Source organism: Macrotis lagotis, chromosome 6 (genome assembly GCF_037893015.1).
Source record: "Macrotis lagotis isolate mMagLag1 chromosome 6, bilby.v1.9.chrom.fasta, whole genome shotgun sequence".
NCBI classification, from domain to species: domain Eukaryota; kingdom Metazoa; phylum Chordata; class Mammalia; order Peramelemorphia; family Peramelidae; genus Macrotis; species Macrotis lagotis.
Window position 1 is genome coordinate 74,921,680 of NC_133663.1, and position 25,660 is coordinate 74,947,339.

Sequence of the window (25,660 nt, forward strand, 5' to 3'; positions counted from 1 at the left end):
TCCAGTGTCTCAGGTTCTGGATCTTAGCCTGAAATCTAGACTCTTCTGTCTCCTTCCCCTCCCCTCCCTTCCCCCACCCCACCCTATATCTCTAAGGTTAGGTCAGCCAAGAAAGCTGTCAAAGCAGGTGATGTAGAACACTTAGAGCTAAGTCAGACAATGTAGAGATCAAGGTCATCCCCTGCTTCCCAGGTCACCACCAGTCAGTTGGCTTTTTTGCCTTGCCACCAAACTTCAATGAGTCAGGATAAGAGAGTGAGAATGACAATTTTATACATCTGCCTCAATTTGGGAGCAAGTCAAGATATGACTCCATGATGTCATTCATCCTCTTCAAAACAAAGGACGAGCAACAACCCTTTGCTAAACTTCTATATTGTCCATTTCTTCCTTAATACTCTGTTTTCTTTCATGTTTTTTCTCACTTCTTCAACTGGACTGTAAGCCTCAAGGACAAGAATAAACTTGTCTACATCTTCTAATTCTTTTGGATTTAATTAAGAAGATCTTGCCTATTCCTCATTATTATATAATTATAAATTTCTACATTTTTCCTCATTTATCTATGTTCTTCAACCTTTCTAATGATACTGAAGTCAAATAAAATGTATGTATTATGAACTAAGAGTAGTTAGAAATGTCTTTGGTTTAAAGATGTCTGTGGTTTTTCAAGCTTTGACAAAAAATGTCTTCTATGACACCAATATGGTGTTGATTCCTAAACCAGGAAATCAAAAAGAAACAAAATTGTAGACCAATTTCCATAATGAATAGAGATGCAACAATTTTAAATAAAATATTAACAAAGTTATTACAGCAAGTTATGATCATTAGGATCAAGCAGGATTTATACAGGAATACAGAGTTGGTTCAATATTAGGAAAACTATCAGCACAATTGACTATATCAATAACAAACCTCACAGAAATATATGATTATCTCAAGAGAGGCTAAAAATGTTTTTGATAAAATACAGCACCCATTCCTACTAAAAACACTAGAGAGCATAGGAATAAATGGATTGTTCCTTAGAATGATTAGAAGTTATATATATGACTAACAAGATTCAGCAGCAAGAGATAGAAAGAAAAATCCCATTTAAAATAACCAGACAATATAAAATACTTGGGAATCCACCTGCCAAGGCAGACTCAGAAACTCTATGAAAGCAATTGTAAAACAGTTTTCACACAAATAAAATCAAATCTAAATAACTGGGCAAATATCAGTTACTCATGGGTAGGCCAAGCTAATATAATAAAAATACCAATTCTACCTAAATTAAACTACTTATTTAATGCCACACCAGTCAAGCTTCCAAAAACTTACTTTAGTGAGCTAGAAAAAAATAGTAAATTCATATGAAGAAACAAAAGATCAAGAATATCAAAGGAATTGATGAAAAATAATGTACAGTTAAGTGGCCTAGCCATATCAGGATCTAAAATTATACTTTAAATTATCAGTCATCAAAATCATCTGGTACTGGCTAAGAAATAGAGTTGTGGATCAGTAGAATAGATTTGAGAGAAAAAAGACAGCAGTAAATGACTACAGTAATCAACTTTTTGATAGACCCAAAGAATCCAGCTTCTGGGATAAGAACTCATCTTCAATAAAAAGTACTTGGAAAATTAAGAAAGAGTATGGCATAAACAAGTAATAGACAATAGATTCTATAATAAGATAAGGTCAAAATGGGTACAGAATTTAGACATAAAAGAGAATATTATTAGTCAATTAGGAGAACAAGGAATTAATTTACCTGTAAGATCTATCGAAAGGGGAGTAGTTTGTTACCAAATCAGAGATAGAGAACATTATAAAAAATAAACTAGGTAATTTTGATTAGTTTTTGCACAACAAAACTACTGCAACCAATATTAAAAGGAATGTAGTAAATGGGGAAATAATTTTTACAACTAGTGTTTGTGACAACAGACTCATTTCTAAAATATATAGAGAACTAATTCAAATTTATAAAAAAAAAGTCATGCCCCAGTTGATAAATGGTCAAAGGATATAGAAAGGCAATTCTCAAAGAAATCAAAGCTATCTATAGTCATATGAAGACTATTCTAAATCATTATTGGTTAAAGAAATGCGAATTAAAGCATCTCTGAGGTATCACTTCACACCTCTCAGATTGGTCAATATGACAAGAAAGGATAAAGATCAATGTTGGAGGAAATGTGGGAAAACTGGGATACTAATGCATTGTTAGTAGAGTTGTGAACTGATCCAATCTTTCTAGAAAGAAATTTGAAATTATGTCCAAAGGGCAATAAAAATGTGCAGACCCTTTGATGTAGCCATATCACTACTGGGTCTATACAATGAAGAGATCATGAAAAGGGACAAAAATCCCACATGTACAAAAATATTAATAACAGCTCTTTTTAAAGAGGCAAAGAATTGGAAATTGAGGGGATGCTCATCAATTGGGGAATGGCTGAACCAATTATGGTATATGTGTGTTTTCTTCTATTTGGATCTGATTCTTCTCTCACAACACATTCAATTTTGATCTATGTTTAGCTTTGTTACAAATGCAGAGTCTATATCATATTGCTCTCTGCTGGAGGCAGGGGAAGGAAAGGGATGGAGGGAAAAAATTGTAAAACTCAAAGCCTTGGAAAAAAAAGATTGGTTAAAAACTACTGTTGTTTGTAGTTGGAAATATAAATAAAATATTTATTAAAGTTCTAAAAAAAGTTTTGGCAAAAAAAAACTCTGAAAATATCTGACAATTGGAAATAATGAATGGTTTGTTGATTTTTTTTGTTTTTCTCAAGTTAATATCTACTAAAAATCTTCTATACAACTTCTAGAGATAACTTCTCAAGTTACCAGATGTCAGAATTAGTATGTAGAAGCCATTTTCAGGCCTGTTACAAATAAAAAAAATTAACAAGTATAATCAAGAATAAACTTTCATGTAGTCTCTGATAGAAAGTGAAGGCATAGTAAAGAGTGGGTCAGACTTGAAGTCAAGAAGATCTAAGTTCAAATCCAGTCTCTAATTTTTACTCACTCTGTGACCTGGCACAAGTCACTTAAATTCTCTGAAACTCAGTTTCCTCATCTATAGAGTGGCAGTAATAGTATTCCCCGAAAAGGGTTGTTGTAAATATCCAAGAATATTCACTGCAAAATTTAAAACATTGAATAAATGTTATTATTAATACTACATGTTCTAAAATACTTCTCATAACTGGTTTCATGGAGGAATTATAGCTAGCATGGAAAATATTTGGGAACTTTCAGATGGCAATTGTGTATGTCCTGGGATACTCTTTCCGAGTAAGAAGTTTCTACTATTATTGCATTTTTTAATTTTTCCACAGATAGGAATGACTTGACATACATCCTGACTTTAACATATCTAACATAGTAAAAAGTGGGCTATGGAAAACAGTTTCCAAAGACTAATAAACTTGTTTCATGTTAAAAATTAATAAATCGGGGCTGCTAGGTGGTATAGTGGATTAAGTACCAGCCCTGGAGTCAGGAGTACCTGGGTTCAAATCCAGTCTCAGACACTTAATAATTACCTAGCTGTGTGGCCTTGGGCAAGCCACTTAACCCCATTTGCCTTGCCAAAAACCTAAACAAAAAACAAAAAAAATTAATAAATCTCGTTTAATAATTTCTAATGAATATATGATATATCACTAAATGTCTGTTTTTTAAAACTGTTGAAAGAAAAACACTTTAAAATTTAAAATATTATATAAACTACTACTATAATTTTATATGTAGTTAAATCTTATAAAATTGATATTTAGTTCCTTAAAAAGAATCCTGCTCCAATGCCTCATTATAGCAAAAAGAAGTCCGTATAGTCTCAAAGGTTGTATCAAGTGAAGCAAAATTCTAACATGTTCAGCTAAACTAGAGAGACCACAAACCTGGTCCCAGCAACAGATTTCAACTAGCTATGAACCTGACAAGTTCAATATGTGCATGTTTACCACTACTGGGCTGGTGAATGGATGTGAAATTCTTTTGTCATGGAAACTTATGAAAGAAAGAAAGATATAAACTGGTCCTTATTCCTTAGTCTTTTCTGTTCCTGCAGCATAAGGAAGTAGAGTAGTAAAAAAAGGGGGACTTGAGTTCAAAGAATCATAGCTTTATATTGTCTATAAACATCAATTTAACTGCGTACTTAAAATTTCAGATCATTTTCCAATAACCTACATACTATTATTGAAACTGCACTGGATAAATCTTTGATGTTTGTCCTTCAATTCTGAAGATGACCATGACATCAGGAAGGTGATGCCAAGACAAGCACATGAATTGGATTTGAGCGAGGGTGTACTATGCTAAGAACCAGCCACACCTCCTCCTCTAGATTCTAGAGTCAGCTAGTTATTGTCGGATTTGAACTTAGATCCACCTGACTTCAAGGATAGTGCTCTACCCATTGCACCATCTAGCTGCCCATTATTAAAATAATTAAACTTTAATTGCCAAGAGATAGCAACTAAGCTAAATTCTCTCAACATTCCTCTCCAAACAGTTTAAAAATAATGTCAAAAATCAAATTTTGGAGTAGCAGACCCCACAAGGATAGGGTGAGTCATTTTTCCAGCCTAAGACAATTAAGGAGGTTGGCAAGAGAGATTTGTCTCACTAGGGTGGAGGCTAGCCTGGAGCTCACCTGGCACATCATCAGAGATGGGCCATGGAGGTGGCCCCAAAAGTGTCCAGCAGCTTTGGAGGCTCTCAAAACAAAGATGTTGTGGGGGTCAGACAAGTGATCAGGGAGAGAGAATAAAGGAAACCCTTTGCAAACAATTGTTGCAGCTGGTACTGAATGGCAACTCCATTGCCCACGTGTAATTCTGGATCACAGTTTCAGGGTATGTTGTTCACGAGGAAGCAGGGGCCCTGGTCATAGTTCCAGAGCAGAAAGGGGCAAAACTGTTGAAGCTTTTAAGAGAGCAGGGGCTCTTTCTGTGTAAAATCCCAAGAGCTGAGCAAGGGATCAGTGGCCACACTTCTCTTTGGATCACACCACTTTGAAAGCACTGAAAATTTGCAGACCCTCAAAACTAGCTCTAAACACAGCAACACAAAAAGGCCTAAAACTTGGGACAGTGCCTCCCTACTCCTAGGAAGCAGAGACCAATTTTCAAAGTCAAAAAAATAGGCTATGAAAGTGAGCAAACAATTAAAAAAGAACTTAATAAAAAAAATGAACTACTGTAGTGGCAGAAGATAATAATGTGAAAAGAGTTACATACAAAACCTCAAAGAAAAATTGGACAAAAGGACAAGAAGAATTAATGGAAATATTAAAGAGATGAGAGGTACAGAGGAAAAGGGGGAAATAAAATGAGATGTAAAACATGTATAAAAAGAAAATTAACAGTTGGGTAAAAATCATAAAAATAATGAAGAAAATAATACCTTAATAAAATTGGCCTAATGATAAATGAGACACAGAAATTCAGTGAAGAAAAGTAGAATAAACCAAATGGAAAAGGAGGTACAACAATTAACAGAGTAAAAGAATTCTTTAAAAATGAATTTTCTAAGCGTTGGCTAAGTGACACAGTGGATAGAGCACCAGCCCTGGAGTCAGAAGTACCTGAGTTCAAATCCAACCTCAGATGCTTAATAATTGCCTAGCTGTGTCACCTTGGGCAAGTCACTTAACCTCATGAATTTGCCAAATGGGAAAAAGAGTGTATAAGCTCATTGAAGAATAATTCTTTAAAAATCAGAATTGGAAAATTGGAAGTTAACAACTCCATGACAAATCAAGTTACAAAAAAAAAATCAACCTTGGGCAAGCCAATTAACTACATTTATCTTGCAAAAACCTAAAAAAAATAATCAAAAATCAAAAGAATGGGGAAAAATAGAAGAAAATTTGAAATATATATTATTAGAAAAACAACTAATCTGAAAAATAGATCAGAGAGAGAGATATTAAAAATTATTGAATTTCTGAAAGCCAGGATCAAAATTAAAAGGTCTGCCCATCATAGTTCAAGAAATTAAAAAGTAAAACTGCCCCAATATCTTACAGTCAGGGGGTAAAACAGAAATTAAAAGAATCCACTGATCACTGCCTGAAAGAAATCCCAAAATGAAAACTCCAACTCCTAGATGAAGGAGCAATTATTGCAATCAGCTTGAAAGAAACTGTTCAACAATCATGAAGTTAGACAGGATCATACAAAATTTAGCAGCTTCCATATGAAAGGAATGGAGAACTTAGAATATCCCAGAAAGCAAGAGAGCTAGGATTACATACAAGAACATTCTACCTAACAAAACTAAGTATAATCATTCAGGGGGGGAAATAGATATTTAATGAAAGAGAATACTATCAACATCAAAAGCCAAAGTTAAACAGAAATATCTAACATTCAAATATAATATTCAAGGGAAGCATAAAAAGGCAAACATGAAAAAGAAATCATATGGGACTCAATAAAGTTAAAAATTTTACATTCCGTTATGACAAGATGATACATGTAATCCCTAATAATGTCATCATTATGAGGCAGTCAGAACAATCTACACAGATCAAAGAAATGGATATGAAGAGATTATGTCGAAATGGTCTCAAAAATAATTAAGGGGTGAGAAATATATGACTATTCCAATTAATATAAAAATCCAATCCAATTCCAAAGGACTCATGATAAAAAAAAAAGTTTTCATCTTTAAAGTGAGAACTGATGATCTCAATGCAAATCGAAGTATAATTTTCCCTTTATTTTTACTTTTTGTGATATGACTAAAATGGAAATATTATTTGCATGATTTTATATGTAAAATTGATAAATGGCCTGCCTTCTCAGTAGATAAGGGAAAGCATAAGTAGGAGTGAAAGAGTTTGGAACTCAAAGAGATTTTTAAAGAATGTTAAAATAACAGCTTTTAAAAAATAATTGCCATATATATTGTACAAAAGAAAAAAGTATCAATTGTGAAAAGATTCTAAGTCTTTCACAACCTGCCCTTTCCTAGGCAGTTTTCTTTTCATTCACTTCCCCTCTACACACCTCTAGATCCTGTGCCTGTTCATGATTGTCTCTCAGGTCTGAAATACTATCCCCTTCCTCCACTCTTAACTCTCAGGAGCTCTTCAAGACTCAGATCTAGGACCACTTTCTACAGGAAGTTTTTCCCACCCCTTACCCTACCACCACCATCCCATGATTTCTCTTTTGAATCACTTTCCATTTAGATTGTCTATTTTATTTATATAGTTGTTTTCAAGTTGTCTCCCTGAATAAAGCTGATTATCCCTAAGAGGAAGGATCAGATTCTTCCTTTTCAAAGTCTCCCTTTGAATGGTTAGCACAATGTCTGGCATATTGTAAATATTTAAAAGTTTGCTGACTGACTGATTGAAAATTAAACCAATATATGTTGATATCCTGACTATCCCAATGCAAAAGGAATGATACATGAGAATAGTAAAAATAAAACAGAAAATAGAATTCAACAGTAAAGACTGAGAAAGGTCGCACATTATAAATTATACAGGAGTTACAATGTCTACTCTTAAATGAATACTTCAAGAAAACAATCATTGGTATTGGAAACTGCAAACATCAAACTGCAACAATAGCAAATAAAATTGATTTATTTATTTTAACAGTAAGAAACAACTTACTGTTGTGTAGTCATGCCTGTATCAGCTGGCTAAGTATATTCAGAAAGTGAAATAGAATGAATATCCAAATGAACACCAAAAATTTAATGAGAAAAAGAACATACAATAGAAGCACCACTAACTCCACTCATTTAAATATGTTATTGATGCTGACATCACCTATTGTAACAATTTCCTATGACTATTTAGTCATAATGAGCCCCACAGAGCCTAAAAACCACTTAGTCAACAACTATTTAACTTACTTGGCAAATAAAAAGGTACATCAACCAAAGGAAATAAGCATGTCTCTAAAGTCTTGGGAGAAGGGTGACAAGTGATAGGAAGCACTGCTTCATAAACAGAAAAGCAGTAGATGAAAAAACTTTTTTTAAAAGAGCTGGGAAAGAGATTTAAGTAAGTATATGAATCAGCATGCCTGGAGATGGCCCTGACTATGAGGCAAACAGGGTTAAGTGACTTGCCCAGGGTCACACAGTCGGTAAGTATAGGGTGGCTGAGGCTAAATTCAAACTCATGTCCTCCTGACCCCCAAGACTAGTGCTCTATCATCACCTAGCTGCTTTGTCCAGGCATTATATATCATCACAACTTTCCCAAAAGTATATCAATACAACAACCCCTGAAGATGCTCCTCAAACTTTTACATGGGGAAAAATGGCATTATTGATGAATCTGAATTCATTGAGGAATCTCTTCCTACACTAAACCAAGTATAATCAAAAAGGTCAGTGTTATAGGGAAAAGAAGATATCCTTATAGTTACTGATAATTGCAGATGACTATTTGCAGATAACATGTTGATAACAATTATGCCTTCAAGATCAAAAATAAAATCCTTTGTTTGGCCTTCTAAGATTCCATAACCTGATTCCTTCCTATCTTACTGTCTCTCATATATTCTGCAATCCAGGGACACTAGCTTCCTTTCTGACACCATGACAAGATGATAAATCTGACTCCAATCATTTTCCCTGACTGTCTCCCATGCCTGGGATGCTCCCTTTTTGTCATCTATACCTTCTGACTTACCTGATTCCCCTTCAAGTTTAAATCATTTTCTGTAAGTAGCTTTTCCAGATTCACTCTCTATGCTGGTGCCTTCCCTTGTTCCCTCTGTTGATTTTATAGCTGGATTTTTCATAGGTGCTCGCAGGCTATCTCACCAACCGAAAAGTGAGCTTCTTGAGAACAGGCATCATCATTTGCCTTTCTTAGTACTCCCAGTCCTGAGTGGTACCTGTTACATGGAATGTGCCTAATAAAACCAGTTGATTGACTAAAACACTGAAAAACCTCCTGAATAAGATCAACAGTGACTCAAGAGTCTAGTCTATTACATGCAAAAAGACTTAAGTATGTGAAGAAAATGAGACTTCTTTTAGTGATTGCAATCTACTCCCTGAAAATAGGCCTAGCTTTAATACTAGTACTTTTCTGGTAATAGTGGAGGGGCATGAATGATAAAATACAATAGTATTGGAAAATGTGAAATTAAAGATCACACAAAGAGTAACAGAGAGGTAGGAAGAGTGTGTATAGGTTGCAGCACATAATACACAAGGTATTATGAAAAAGTTATGCAGAAGATATCAACAAAGAAATACATGCTTAAAAAAGAAGAGCCAAAGTTAACCAAACAACACTATCCTTACTTGATAAACTTCCTTGTACTATTTAGAGAATTCAAAGTTGATTTCCAGAAAATTGAACGGGCTTCCTGTGAAGAACATTTAAACATGGAACAGCATGGATAAGAATTGTAGAAGATGGAAATAAATGGGATATGATCTGATTCAAGGAAAATAAATTACATCCATGAAATTACATATAAATTAGCATATGAGGATATTAGAATGTATATACATTGTAGGTTGATTGTTCATTTGATTTTTTTTACAAGGTTTCATGGTAAAGTTATTGATTTTAATAATATCAATGTATTTCAACTTAAATATTGAATGTGCTAGTCACTAGGCTTATAACAGGAGACATAATTTCTAACCACAAGAATACAGCTTAATGTAACCAGAGCAAAATCACAAAATCTCTTGAGTATACATTCCTCAGCTATAAAATGACCACAAAACTCATAGTAACTTTGTTATAGATAAGCAGTAGTGAAAAATTCAATGGGATTAAATTCATTCCATTCAATTACATTTTAAGTATATTATAACCAGTTATTATGTACCAACTGGAGGTGGCTAGGTGGCATAGTGGATAAAGCACCAGCCTTGGAGTCAGGAGTACCTGGGTTCAAATCCAGTCTCAGACACTTAATAATTACCTAGCTGTGTGGCCTTGGGCAAGCCACTTAACCCCATTTGCCTTGCAAAAACCTAAAAAAAAATAAAATAAATATATTATGTACCAACTGGAGATAAAAAATATAAAAATCAAAGAATCTTTGATTTCAAGAAATTTATGTTCTACCATAGAAGCACAATACAGATAAATATGAAACATAACACATATGTGTGTGTATATGGAGAGAGAGATATACACACATATAGGCATATATGTCTCTCTATATGTAACTATATGCATAATTTAAACATAAAATCATTCTGGTAAAAAACATTAAGAACTAGTAGGGAAAACCATCATCTAAGAGGTGACCCATGAGCTGAACTTTGATGGAAACTAGGAGTTTTAAAATGCATAAGTGAACGAAAGATTTGTTTATTCTGATCTATATGAAGATCCAAGACAATTCCAAAGGAATTGTGATGAAAAAATGCTTCTTATCTCCAGAGAGACAACTGATAAACTCAGTGAAAATGAAGTGTAATTTTCTACTTTGCTTCCTTTTTTTTGCTATATGGATGTTATGCATATTTAACATATATATATATATATATGTATATAACTTATATCATTTAACTTTTTTGGTGGATAAGGAGGGAATAGAAGGGACAGAGAGAATATGTAATTAAAAATTTTAAAAAGAAAAATGATGAAAATATATAATAAATTAAAAAATTAAAGGCATAGATAAAAAGGAAGATCACATTCTAGGCTTAGGAGACAACTTATGCAGAGATGGATATGCACAGTAGAATATTGGGTATTAAGAACAGCAAACTGATTCATTTAAGTGGATCAAAGAGTGCATGAAGGGAAATAACATGAAATCAACCTGGAAAGATAAGCTGAAAAGAGAAGATGAAGAGCTTTAAATGACAAATAAAGCACCTACATTTGATATTTAAAGCATGAAGGGTTCACTGAGCATTCTTAATTAGGTACAGTAGTACTGTGGTCTGAACTTTAGTAATAACATTTAGCATTTGTGTGGAGGATGAATTGGAGAAGAGGAGACTGCAACCAGGAAGAAAGTGAAGGTGCTATTGCAATAATGAGTTGACAGAGATCTCACCTAATGTGGTAGCTATGTAAATGATGAGAGAAATAGATAAGGAAAAATTGTAGAGAAAGAAGCAGCAAGAGGCAACAATTTATACGTGGGCATTAAGGGAGAATGAAGAGTCAGGAATATTACTGAACAGGTAATATCTAAAATACTCTGATATCCTTGACAAAAAAAAGGTTATGGGTCTTAACCCCATTTGCCTAAAAAAAGGTTATGGGTTAAAGATCTATAATAAATTATATAGGCCACAAGAAATGGATATTATTCTTATATCCTCAATATATATATATATATATATATATATATATATATATATGTATTCTCAGAGAAATTCTAATACTAAGAAAGTGACAAATGTTTATATATCTTCAACAGTTTATAATCCTATACAAGATATAAGAAGAAAATTAATGCTAACCATTGTCTTCAGGAATCATAAAATTAGGAAAAAACAGAGTTCTATAACTTTGTTATAGTAGTCTTAGGAAAAGAAATGTGAAGAGTAGGAGAGGAATACTAGAGAGGAAAGAAAAAGGGAGAGGGAATCCAAACCTTCATAAAGATACAGTTATGTACATTTGTTGTTCACCCCAGGCTAGAAAAATTGTGCTGCACAACTCCAGAGTATTCTATCAGCCTGAGTACCAAAAACCAAAAGTCATCATCACAAAAGATTTGGCAGCTACCACAAGAAAAGGAAGAGGAAAAGCTCAGAAAAATATATTCCAAAAGACAGACTATAGAGGCTTTCAACTAAGAATAATTAATCTGACAGAACAAAGAATAACCCTTAGAGGGAAAAATAGATTTTTAAAGAGTAAACAATTTGAAATGGAAATGCTAAAGTCAAAAAATACAAAGGTACATACATTTGATCATTTTGAAGGTAATATTTGAGAGGAACTGTTTACATGATAAAAAGGAAAGAAGAAATGATTATCCAAAGAACTGTAATGTCTTCACGGATAATAGAGAAAGTTTAGTAAAACAGAGTTTTATAGTTTTGTTCTGCATTATCAGTCTTAGGAGAAGAAATGGAAGGAATAGGAGAGGAATAGTAGGAAGGACAGGAGAAAAAGGGGGAGGGAAATCATTATCTCACATAATAGGGATGAGGAGATGAAAAGTATACAAATATACAGGAAGGTTAAGGAATATAGGCTTCACTTTCATCTGAAGCAAAGAAAGCTTGAACATACTGTAACAAATACACAGAGAGAGAGAGAGAGAGAGAGAGAGAGAGAGAGAGAGAGAGAGAGAGAGAGAGAGAGAGAGAGAGAATATGGTGTATCTATAGAAAAGAAGGTAAATAGAAGAGGACGGGAAAGGGACGCAGGGGTATTCAGTCAACAGTTGGGCTAAGCACTGAGAATACAAAGAAAGGCAAAAAAATAAGTCCTGATCTCTAATGAGAGACACAACATGCAAACAACTGCACAAAGATTTATGCAGAACAACAGAGGGAAGGGACTAGTGTGAAGAAGTATTAGGAAAGGTTTCCTGTAGAAGGTGAGCGTTAGTTGGTACTTCAAAAAAGCCCAGAGAGATGGTGGGAAATAAGCAGGAAGAGAATTCTAGAGATGAGGACATTGGCTGAAATTTCTTGGAGTCAGGAGACAGTATCTTGTGAGAATAACAAGAGGCTCCTGACTCTGGATCACAGAGGCAATGGGGAGGGGCAGCAGGGGAAGGTAAGCAAGGTGTAAGAATATCCGGAAGGCAGCAGGAACCAGGCCAGAAAACATTTTGAAAGGCAAGGGAATTTCACATTTGATCTTGGAAGCAACAGGAAGCTAATGGAACTTCATGAAATCAGGGAAGTTGCATAGTCAGATCTGTGTTTTAGGATGATCCATCTGACAGGTGAATGAACAAGGGACCAAAGGGAGGAGACATGAGACAGGGAGACAAATCTGAAGGCTACAGCAATAGTCTGGGTGAAAGATGACATGGGTCTGCCATGAGGTGAGTGGAATGTCAAGGTCAGAAGAAGGATGGAGGACAAAAGGAGGGAGGATAGACTGAATGTATGGGTGAGAGTGAGAAGACAACTTAGGTTATAAGCCTGGGTGACCAGGAAGATGGAGTACCAAGAATAACAGGGAAGATAAGAAGAGAGGTGGACATGATTGGGTAGGAAAGATGAGTCAGTTTTGGACATGTTGAGTTTAAGACATCCATGAGGTGTCTAGACCGTGATGGACAATAGCCAATTAAAAATTTAAAAGGGAGAACAAGATAGGTAATGGATCAATCATAAGTAAAACAAATTAGCATTAAAGGAGGAAGAATGGGGAATTAAAAGGGGGGAAAAATAAAATTCAAGACTGGGAGCAGAACAATGAAGAAATAAGAAGACAACAGAGCAGAAACAGATTACATTACTTATAAATAATATGGTAGGGATACCTCTTTTTTAGCTTCTCTCGCTTGTAAAGGGAATGGGGTCAAAGTATATAAAAAAGTACAAGAGGGATTAGGTGAAGAAAAATATACAATTAATGATTATAGCCTTACATATGAATATGATGAATCTACACAAATAAGAGATAACAACAAAACAGAATTCACTTATTTCTCAGATACGCATAGCACCTTCATAAAAGCTGACCACATATTGGGACAAAATCCCTCAGAAACAAATGCAGAAAAAAATAAACATATTTACTGAACATAATGCAATAAAAATGATATTCAATAAAAGTTCTTTGAAGAAAATTAAAATAACTGCAGATTAACTTAATCCTTAAAACTTATAGGTAAGTTTAAAAATAATTGAAAATTTAATTTAAAGAAAATGACATGGGGTGGCGTAGTGGCGTATTGGATAAAGCACTGGCCTTGGAGTCAGGAGTACCTGGGTTCAAATCCAGTCCCAGACACTTAATAATTACCTAGCTGTGTGGCCTTGGGCAAGCCACTTAACCCCATTTGCCTTGCAAAAACCTAAAAAAATAAAAATTAAATTAAATAAAGAAAATGACACTAACTAAAGGATACAATTCAATCAATCCTTAGGGGAAATTATACATATCTAAACATTTTCATCAGCAAAACAGAAGAACAATTCAATCAACTAGGTAAACTACTAATGAAACCTGAAAAGCAAGAAATCACAAATCTTCAACTACTACTTTGTAAGATATAAAATAATTGGTTAACTACTCATTTTTAAAACCAAATAGTTTCTATCAAAATGTAAAAGAATTGACAAAAGACAGAAAAAAGTATCAAAAACTTGCCCAGTTATATGCCAATCAAAATAATTTACAGTGAATACTTAGAAAAATACAGAAAATTACCAAATATTAAAATTAACAGGATAACTCTAACCTAACACTAGAAAAAAGAAATTGAACAAACTATAAATGAATCCCCAAGGAAAAACATTCAGGATCAGATAGATTTATAAGTGAATTTTATTTTTAAAGATTCAAAAAATAACTAATCCTAACTTCTAATAAACTGTTTGCAAAAACAAGAAAAAATGGAACCCTTACAAACATTTTTGACTGATTTGATAGCTAAATCAGAAAGAGACAAAGGCAGAAAAAAGGTACAGTATGAATATCCCTAATTAACACTGATGACAAAATATTAGGCTACAGTATGCAACACATTTAAATTATTAGACACTATGATCATTTATTTAATATTATGATACTGAATTTATACCAGGAATGCAAGATTATTAGTTCAATAAAAGAAAGACTAAAAACAGAGCAAAACCTGTTTGTAACAAAAATAACATAATTATATCAATAGATGTTGAAAAGCTTACCAAATCCAACTATTTTTGTTAAAAACTATAGAAATCATAGGAATAAACTATTTTTCCTTAATATAGTAAATAATCTCTCTTTAAAACAATGTATTTAATTGAGGAAAGTTGAGGGCTTTTCCAGTTACATCAGGGATAATAGAGGGATAAATATCATCACCACCCCTATTTTATGTTGTAGCTGAAATGATAGATTGAACAATTAAACAATAAAAGAAATTGAAGGAATAAACATAGGCAAAAAGAAAATTTGCTTTTGCAAATGACAAGACTATGTATATAGAGAAAACTAATTAGTCAAAACTAATTGAAATAATAAATTAAGCAAAATTGCAAGATACAAAATCAATTCTCACTTATCAGTATTTATGGTACATTACCAAAAAAATCCAGTAGGAAATAGAAATAGAAATAAATACAGTTCGTTTAAAATAAGAGCAAACTGAAGTAAGTCATTGAATAAGTACTAATTACTCAAAGGAAAACAAAAAACAAACAAAAAAACAACTTTTAAAGACCTTAGACCTTTGATCAATGTAATGGTTAACCAGATTCCAAAGGAAGGAAGATGATACATTCTCCTAATCTACTAACAGAAGGTACTGATTCAAGATACAGAGTCTTCAGGTACAGGTGATGAAAAAAAGGAAGGGAGAAAGGAAGGGAAGAAAGGAGGGAGGGAGGGAAACAGGCAGGAAGGGATCACTGAGGCATCTTTTTTTTTCCATGCAAAAAAAGGTCAGAAAGGGGCCTACTAGATGATTCAGTTGATGGAGTACCAGCCCTGGAGTCAGGAGGACCTGAGTTCAAATGCGATCTCAGACACTTAATAATTACCTAGTATGTGACCTTGGGCAAGTCACTTAACCTCATTGCCTTGCAAAAATAAAAAAATAAAAGGTCAGAAAGGAGTGCATATGAGCAGATACATTAGTTTTGAAACCTTAATCTCCATTTAGCTTTATGTACAAAAATAAAAATTAATAATACATATATGTAATATATAGTCATGTAAGCAAATATCCATAAATATGCATATATTTAAAGAAGCAATGCTTTTATATTTGAGTTTGCTGCCAAGAATTCTATCCAGCAAATGTGTCCTGCTATGTAATCCTGATGTCCCAGAAAATCACAAGGTATTGTCTGTACTTCTCTACATATTTAAAAAGTTAGGTTTTCTGCCACTTTACAAACTAGCACCAGAGAATGGAGAAGGCACTCATTAGCTTTCCCAGTGAAGCTGAATAGAGGAGGAGGGAGTCCTCATGAAGAGCCCCTCCATCCCTTCTTCTGAATTCTCAGTTCTTAACCCACATATGGATAATCTCAGTGAATATCCTGATGAAGATGTGACATGTGCGTGAACTCTTGAGAGTTGTGCAAGCCTGTCAAAACTTTCTTGACTTGAAGGAAACATCTGCCTGCCCCAAAATTCAGATGAATCCCTTTCCTGCCTGAAGGCTACTTAGAGAAGCCCCAGGAAACATAAATTATGTATTCTCTGGACAAAATTCTTCATTCAGCTTGGAATCAATTATAATTTCTGATAAAATAGTAAGTTTTAATGAATGCTCTTTGATTGACAGATATCCACAAGCCAGAAGGCCAGCCTTTGGCTAACTCCAGCTAACCCACAGGAAGTCATGCAGAGATGACATCAGAGCAGGACCAAGGCTCCAGGACTCCAGCCACCGACCAAGATGACAGCTGGGCAGGCTAGGCTGGCAGACTAGGCAAGTGTGTCACTTGGGAGTCAGGGAATAGCCACTAACAGAGTATCAGAAATATTTTAATATGCCAGGCTAGGCCCCGTGTAGCTTCATGACCCTTCATGTCTGTTCCTCTCTCTGCAGCAATACCCCAGGTCAAGATGAGTCGAAGAGAATAAGACATGGAAAACCAGATGCAAAGCCAGAAAGATCAGGGTTCAAGACCTGCCTCCACTGCCAGACAGGGGATTTCTCCCTTAAGCATTCCCTCTGCCCCTAACATCCCCTCTTGATTCTCATGCCTGGTCCATCCTCAACTTCCTCAGTCTATTCTCATGCCCAGTCCTGCCTGTGGCCAGGCACTGCACTGGCAATAGTAGACACTGCTCACATCCAAAGGGCCAATTTAGCTCAGATAATGTGTCTGAGACTCAATGTTTTTCGAGAGATGTGTAAGACTGAATAAGTATCCACAGGATGTGGGTGACCTTGTGTAAGTCCCTTCTCTTCCATAGGTTTCATTTTCCTCATCTTTAAAATGAGAGAATTAAAGCTGGTTGGCCTCAGAGGTCCTTTCTACCTAGTTTCATCCTAGAATTCCATGGCCCTATGGCAACCAGTATCTGGGCATCTCAGTGGAGCACCCATCCTCAAGTCAGGAGAACTGAGTACAAGTCTGGTTTCCACACTCCCTAGCTAGGTGAAACTGCTTAACTGTTCGCTTCAGTTCTTCACCTATAAAATGCAGGGAAGAAGCAAATGGTAAACAACTTCAGTAATTTTGCCATGAAAACCCCAAATGGGTCAGTGAATCAGACATGCCTAAAATGTCTCAACAACAAATTCCTATAATTGGTATAAACTTAACCAGTATAATTTCTGACAAAGAAAAATCTTACCTTAAAAACAAGGTGACAAAAACTTTGGGGGATATGAATTGGAAGGAGGGGGTCCTTTCCTGTCACTTTGCATCGACTCAGGAAAGATAGCAAGAGGATGTGTATAAAACTGAGTTCAGAAAACCGTCCACTTCTCCTGAGCCTCTGAACTCAAGAGCAGGCTTCACTGGAGAACTGCTGCTGCTTGGACCTGGGTCTGATCGGCCGAGTGAAAGAGAGAAGATTAAGAAGTAGAAGAAGGCCATGGGGGTCAGTGGGAATGCAGATGGGGACCATCAGGAACGTGGAAGAAGCAGTAGCCAGTGTTTGAGGTCTTGTATCACAGGGAGAATGTTCCAGATTGAGCAGTGGAGAACAAAGAAAACCAGTCTCCTGGTTAGGACAAGGTACAGGGTCTAGCAGCTGTTCTATTAGGCAGGTGTAAAACAGGAACAGACACTGCATTCAGGGAAGGTTCCCATCACCTACTGCTGTAGCAGAGAGACTTAGTCAATCCTTCCCCAACCAGAATAATAAATTTGGGCAAGAGTTGAAAAATAAAAGGAGTCTGTAAGACAGGGAAGTGAGATGGCCCTCACTGAAGGGGAGTCTTGATGACATTATGTTCCTCTACTGTGGTGGTGTTTCTAAACTCAATGGGCATTGAAGAAGCCCAGTGGATAAAGTACTGGCCAAGACTCAGGAATGACTGAGTTCAAATGGGTCCTTAGACACATCCTAGCTGTGTGACCCTGGGCAAATCATTTAACCCTGTTTGTCTCATTTTCCTCATCTTTAAAATGAACTGAAAAAGGAAATAAATCACTCCAATATCTCTGCCAAGAAAATCCCAATTGGGTTCACAAACAGTTGGGTGTAAATGAAATGATGGAACAATAAATTCTAAACTTAATGGTGAATTAACTTGTTAGCAGACATGGAACTGAATATCTGAGAGACAAATTAACTTTAGACTTATCTGGATGAGAACAAAATAGATCACCACAATGTGAACCCAGCCTGTTAAAGGAAAGGAGATGGTTAATCAGGTTATAGCTTAAAATCAATAACCTAAGTGTGGAAAATGTTTTGGTTTGGAGTTTGTTGTTGTTTTGTTTTGTTTTTCCACTTTTTGCAAGGCAATGTGGTTAAGTGACTTGCCCAGTGTCATACAGCTAGGTAATTATAAAGTGTCTGAGGCAGAATTTGAACTCAGGTTCTCCTGACTTTAGGCCAGTTCTCTATCCACTATGCCACCTAGCTGTCACTATTTGTGGAAAATGTACAGAAGAAAAAAACAGCAGAACTGTCATAATTCTGATATGGTACACTCTAGTGAACCTAAAATCTTAAAGGATTTCACTATGCAAATAGGAATCAGGTATGATGGCAATACAGAAATTCTCCTCACTCAACTTGGAATAAGCCTAGTTAACTCCCAAGATGGGTAAAAAAGATTCTAAATTTATAAAATTCCCAAGTATCTAATATAAAACCAAATCTACTGAAAATACTGTCACGCCCCCCCAAAACAATACTGATTAATCCATACATGAGGGATACCTGGATGAGATATTATAAATGCAACAATTTCTATATAGAGAGTATTTTTATGAGTGCTTTGGTGTATAGAGCACTGAACTTGGAATCAGGAAGACCTCAGTTCAAATTCAACCTCAATTACTTACTAAGCTGTGTGACCCTGGGTAAGTCAATCATCTGTAAAAAAGGGGAAAATTATAGCAACTACTTGACACAAATGACCTAATGCAGCACTTTCAAACTTTAAAGTATTATATAAATATTTTCCATTCTTATTAGATTATTAAAAATAAAAATAGCTCTCAGTCAATTCAGAAGAATAAATTTCTAATGTATTTAAATATATTTCTCACTAAAATAGGAAGAAAAAAATCAGTAGGAAGGAAAAATATAGTACTAGCTTTATATTCTAAAAAAAAGTTTATGCATTGGTGTGGACTCTTTTTGGAAACCAGGAATCTTTTTTACAGTGTTCACACAATTAAAAAACACTTGCCTAAAATGTCTATAATTGCCTGTAATGTCATTTTTTTCTCAGGAGGTTTATAAAACAATTACAATATTCTGACAACTAAATTAATTAGCTTCTGTTTTTGAACCTTAAGCTATAATCAAATATTAAGAAATATACATTTATATTAACTTAACAATAAATGAATTGTAAAACAATGAAATGTGATATAAACATTAGTGACTTACCCTTTCAGATCACTAATAAGACTATTCTTTTCCTGGACTATCCGTTTGTGCTGCATTCTATGAAAATCACGTTCCTTCTGAGCTTTCAGTAAATCTTCTCTAGCTTTACTGTAGACAAAAATATGACATAAACTTGTCAGAAGCATAAAAGTTCAATTACTTATGGTGCCTTCCAAAAAAAGAGAGTGCCAACCAAATTACAAATAATTTAGTTACTGTCTAATTTTAAATCCAAAACTTCATGCCATTCAAAATTCTATGCAAAAGTTATTTCCTATTTAAGTTTCAGTGATGATCCATTACCATCATCACAATAATTTTGAAAGGAGCATAAATATGTGCTCATGAAACCATGAATCCTAAAAATAGCTCTCCCAGACTACATTTAATGTAGTCACTGAAGGAATGACAGAAATTTAGCATGTAAATATATAAAAAGATATTAATCATAAGTCTATAGCACTTTAAATATTGCAAAACACTTAATAGATCCTCTCACTTGACTAAGACCAAGAGACTCTCTAGGAGAATTTTATTATCAATGGATTTAATGAATACAATCCCTACAAAAGAAGAAAAATACTTTCTTTAAATTTCAATTTTGAGTCACTTAAAAACATACTTGATAAATAATTTTTGTTTGCTTTAAATATAATGTAAAGCATTTATATCAAAAACAATCTTAATGGAGTTCAATTATTATATCTAATAATAGTCATAATCATATTGATAGTGCTAAAACAATCAATGAATCATCAAGCATTTAATGTCTATCTTGTGTCAGGCACTGTGAAGAGAAAAATAAAACAATTATTCTCACATAGTTTATATTCTATAGAGGGATATAAGTGAATAAATCTATACAAATATAGACAAATATATACAAGGTACAGCAGATAGAAGCAGTGGGATATGCCTTATAATAAAGGTGACACCTGCTAAGCTTTTAGAGAAATCAATTTGATTTAGCCATTTACTTCAGATTCAAATTATTAGTCACAAATTAAAAAAAATATTTTCAGGCTTAATAGCACTTAAGTATAAAACTGAGAGATAATATGGTATAGCAGATTAAGAACTTGTTTAAGAGTCAGGAAAACCTGGGTTCAAGACCTGCTTCCAACAGTTCAACAGTGTGGCCATAGGAAGCTCAACTTCCATCTCAGCAACACCCAGTGAGACCCTGCTAAGGATAGGATCAAGAGGAGCTACATCACAAATGTGGCACAAAGCTTGTGCAGAGACATAGCTAAAGGTGATAGAATGCTGATTGAGAACAGCAAGGAGACCAGTTTGACACTGAGGAGAAAAGAAAAAGAAAGTATTTCTATAAATAAGTATTTACAAATTATCAATTTAATTCTTTTAAGCTACACTTCAAAATTTATTTCTCATATAAAGAGAAAACTTTTTAAAATAACTATTTTTGTACTATTACATTTTTTCAGAAATGAATTGTTATTGTGTTTTCATAGCTGTTAATTTTTCAGTAAAATAATTTAAATGTATTTATGGTGATGCTTTTTCCTCATTATGAACTCTGATGCCTTTTTAATTAAAAAGTATTTTAAATAAATCTGAAGAATCAGTGCTTTATATAAGTACTTCATGTAAGTGGTCACTTTAATTAAATTCATAATGAAGATTCTAGAATATTCAAAGGAACTATTTCAAACCAAACCAAAACAATATAGCATTCCTGCTCATCAAAAGTAAAATTGCATACCATAGAACTCAAATGTTTAGATTTTATTTTATAGGGTTGCTAATGCAATCAATTTTAAATGTATTAGTCTACCCTTCTTTTTATCAACATCATTAAATAATATTTGTAGGCATCAATGCACATGGTGTTGTGTTAAATTTTATTCTGTAATAATGCAAAATGTCACTTTCTTATCTTTAATGCTATAAAATATACATCCAACTATGTAATTTTTCATAAATAAATTTAGAATTAAGGCAACTAGGTGGTGTAGTAGAGTCCTGGACCTGGCTTTAGGAAAACAGAGTTCAGATTTGTCCTCAGACACTTAATAGTTGTGTGACCTTACACAGGTCACTGAACTCTATTTGCCTCAGTATCTCCATCTATGAAATGAGCTGGGAAGGAAATAACAAACCACTCCAGGATCTTTGCCAAGAAAACCCAAAAAAGGGTCATGAAGAATCAGACATGGCTAAAGTGACTGAACAATAATAAAAAAAGAGACCAGAATTGCATAATTCATATCCTTTTAATTAGCAGTCAATAAATAGGACACTAGTATAAGGTATACATGTGTCTATGACTCTGCTAATATTTTTTTTGTTTGGGGTTTTTTTTTTAGTTTTTTCAAGGCAATGGGGTTAAGTGGCTTGCCCAAGGCCACGCAGCTAGGCAATTATTAAGTGTCTGAGGCCGGATTTGAACTCAGGTACTCCTGACTCCAGGGCCGGTGCTCTATCCAACTGAGCCACCTAGCCACTCCATCTGCTAAATTCTTATACACTAACATATATAGACCACTGCCAGTCCATTGTAAATAAATCAATTTAGTCACTTTAATTCTAGAATTCAAATTATTAATTATGAATAACAAGTATTTTTAAATTTCATTGAATTTAAGTAAAAGATAATATGGTGTAGTGGATTCAAAGACCTCCAGGTTCAAGACCTACCTGTCTCTGACAAACTCCATCTATATAACTACTCAGTAGCTCCCAAGCAACTCTCTATTGACCATAAGTTGGAGAGACAAGTTTCTGGCATCTGAATTAATAGAGGGTGCTTCCCACATTAGTGGCAGAGTAATAAAAGCATATGTTCAGAACCAAAACACCATGAAAGTATTTCATTCACAGTACAGCATCATTACCCTATTCTGCCCCAACTTTGAAATTATCTAAGTTACCTTTAAAAATAAATAAAAGGGGCGGCTAGGTGGCATAGTGAATAGAGCACCGGCCCTGGAGTCAGGAGTACCTGAGTTCAAATCCGGCCTCAGACACTTAATAATTACCTAACTGCGTGGCCTTGGGCAAACCACTTTACCCCACTGCCTTGCAAAATAAAAACCCTGAAAAATAAAAAAAAAATAAATCAAAGGAACTTCAGAAGTTTGAGAAAATATCAAGTAATGGTCTACCAAATTGTTTTATGTTAGTGATTAAAATTGATAATGGTATTTTTTTAATGTTTCAAATGAAGTTAGTACATTATCCTCTCACCATTAGACAAAAGATGGTATACAGTGCAACCATGTCCAGAGAAAATACCTTCTTAATTTAACAAGCAATTACCTAAACACTAAACCATGATTTGATAGTTCTCATTATTATATTCATTTCAACAGCTAGGCTTGTTTCTAAAAGTCATTAAATTAAAACCTTTGAAGAAGCTAGGTACTGTTTGACCTTTTAGAAAAGTGAATTTCATAAGTGAAATATAGACTCCTTTAGAAAGCACTTCATTTTACTTCTTCAAAATTTATTACCACTTAATTTTTTGTTTTCTTCCTATTATTCTGATAGAGACTAAAATAAAGTGTTTCATCATTTTACGTGATACCACTTTTTCTTTTCTAGTTGTTACTTTATTCCTTTGATTTCCTCCTAGGTGATAGATCTAATTATCTTCACTATCTTTCAATAAATCTTTTTTCAATGTCTGCTATATTTCTCTTAACAGAAACTAATTAAAATAAGCTATGATAGTTTAAATGTTGGTAGATTATATCATATACTATGTATTTAAGTACCATAATGCCAATGCAAGCCAAAGACTTTTAAGTAATTATTATATAGGTCTTAAGCGATCACAGGTGATCTAAAAAGTATCACAAGATTAAATAAAATACAAAGAAATCATGAGTGACAACTTACTACCAAAGTATGCTTACTTTTATAAACAAACAATTCTACAAGCTCATCATCTGTAAAGGTAGTCACTCTGAATTGTTTTTTGGGTTGCATAGTAAGTGATGATCCAATTTATACTGTCATCTGATCCAAATCAAAGGATAGAGATAGTTCTCAAAAGAAAAATCGTGAACTATTAACAACCAGAAAGATTAATACATATTGCTAATAATGAGAGAAATGAACAACTAAAGATTCATTTCATATTCAGAAAAGTGGCAATGATAATAAATAGTCAACGTTGGGGAAGTTTTCAGAAGATGGGCATGCTAATTAATATACTGGAATGAGGAACTTCTAATCATTTTGGAAAGCAATTTCAAACTATGTGAAGAAATTGGTTAAGATATCCATACCCTCCAAGAAAGTCAAATATAGACCACTCAGTATAATATCTATCAAAAGAGTTACTGCAGAACTTTTTTTGTGGTGGTCAAGAATTAGAAACAAAATGGATGGCTATTTATGGGGGAATGACTAAATACATTGTGATACATAGAATAAAATTGTATTTTAAGATAAGATGAATATAAAGAATACAGGGAACTGAGGGAAAACTTACTATGAACTGGTTGCAAAGAGAAGGAGAATCAAGAAAATAATACATAATCATGTAAATGTTAAGCACAACAATAAAATTCAAAACTGAATATTGTGTGAAAGAATGACTAATAATGATGTTTGTCCTTCATTCTCAAAGACCACCATGACTTTAGGAAGGTGATGCCATGACAAGGACATGACTTGGATTTGAATGAGGAGGTGCTGTTCTAAATCACCAGCCTCACTTTCTCCTCCAGCATCATTTGGGACCAGTGGTCAGATATGGATATGACCCTGGATGCAAAGCAATCAAGGTTAAGTGGCTTGCCCAAGGTTATATAGCTAGTACCAAGTGTCTGAGGACAGAGAATTCCCATCCTCCTGACTCCAAGGCCAGTGCTCTATCCACTATGCAACCTAGCTGTCTTAATTATAATGACTAGGTTTTTTTCCCCCTAAAGAAAAGATATGAAATGTATCTCCTTCCCTGAAAATACATATACTTTCAAATTTGATTGATGTTTAAACTATTTTTCTAAATTGTTTTGTTCTTTTTTATTCTCTGTTCTTCTGTTAGCATATAACAACTCCTACACAGTCTTTTCTAACTGATCAAAAGTGTGTGCCTTTCTACCTTTGACTCCTACATTGACATTTCAAAATTTCTACTCAGGCTTTTTCATAAAAAAAAATGCTTGGAAATTCACTATTTCAATAGCACTTCTTTTTTTCCCTCTTTAGGATTATGTGGTTTTGCCAGATATGTGATTTTTTATTTGTAACTCTATATTTTGCCTTTGGAATTTCATATTCCAAATTCACCTCTTATTTACAGTGGTATGTAAAGTCTCATGTGATACTTATTGTGGCTTCTTAGGACTTGAACTCTTTTTTTTTTAGGTTGTTTTTTTTTTGTAAGGCAAATGGGGTTAAGTGGCTTGCCCAAGGCCACACAGCTAGGTAATTATTCAGTGTCTGAGACTGGATTTGAACTCAGGTACTCCTGACTCCAGGGCCAGGGCTTTATCCACTGTGCCACCTAGCCACCCCTAGTGCTTGAATTCTTTAGTGTTGCTTGTATCCATTGGGTATCCATTGATTGGGAAGTAATTGAAAAAAATTGTAGTATGAGGAAATAATGAAATAATATGTCATGATAATAATGAGAAATTCAGAGAAACAAAGTAGGACATGGAGGAAAAAGAAAATAGAACCAGGAGAACTACCACAAAAATGTAAAAGAAAACAATAGTAATGACACTAGAATTGTGATTAAACTCCTCCAGAGTACCAATGACTAAATATACTTCCTTTTGGGAAAAAGACAGTCAACTTCTTTGTGTTTATTTTCCTTTTTAAATATTTATTTACTTTCTTAGTTTAATTAATTAAATTATTTTTGTAAATGTTGAATAATAACCAAATAGAATGTAAGCTTTTTGAGAACAGGGCTTTGCATTTTTTTTCTTTGCATCTGCTTTAGAGCTCAGTCCACCCAATGCCCGGCAATACAGGACTAGACTTAAGAGTCAGGAAGCCTTTACTTCAAATTCTGTGACTGAGTGGGTCATTTAAGCTCAT

General features: G+C 34.2%; 1 protein-coding gene across 1 annotated transcript in view; it reads right to left on the reverse strand.

The window, feature by feature from the left end:
* SPAG16 (sperm associated antigen 16) overlaps positions 1-25,660 on the reverse strand; it is a 1,328,678-nt gene that overhangs the window by 1,255,759 nt on the left and 47,259 nt on the right. Inside the window, exon 6 of the mRNA XM_074191443.1 lies at positions 19,637-19,744. Within this exon, the coding sequence (XP_074047544.1) occupies positions 19,637-19,744 (108 nt within the window). The remainder of the gene's footprint in view (positions 1-19,636; positions 19,745-25,660) is intronic.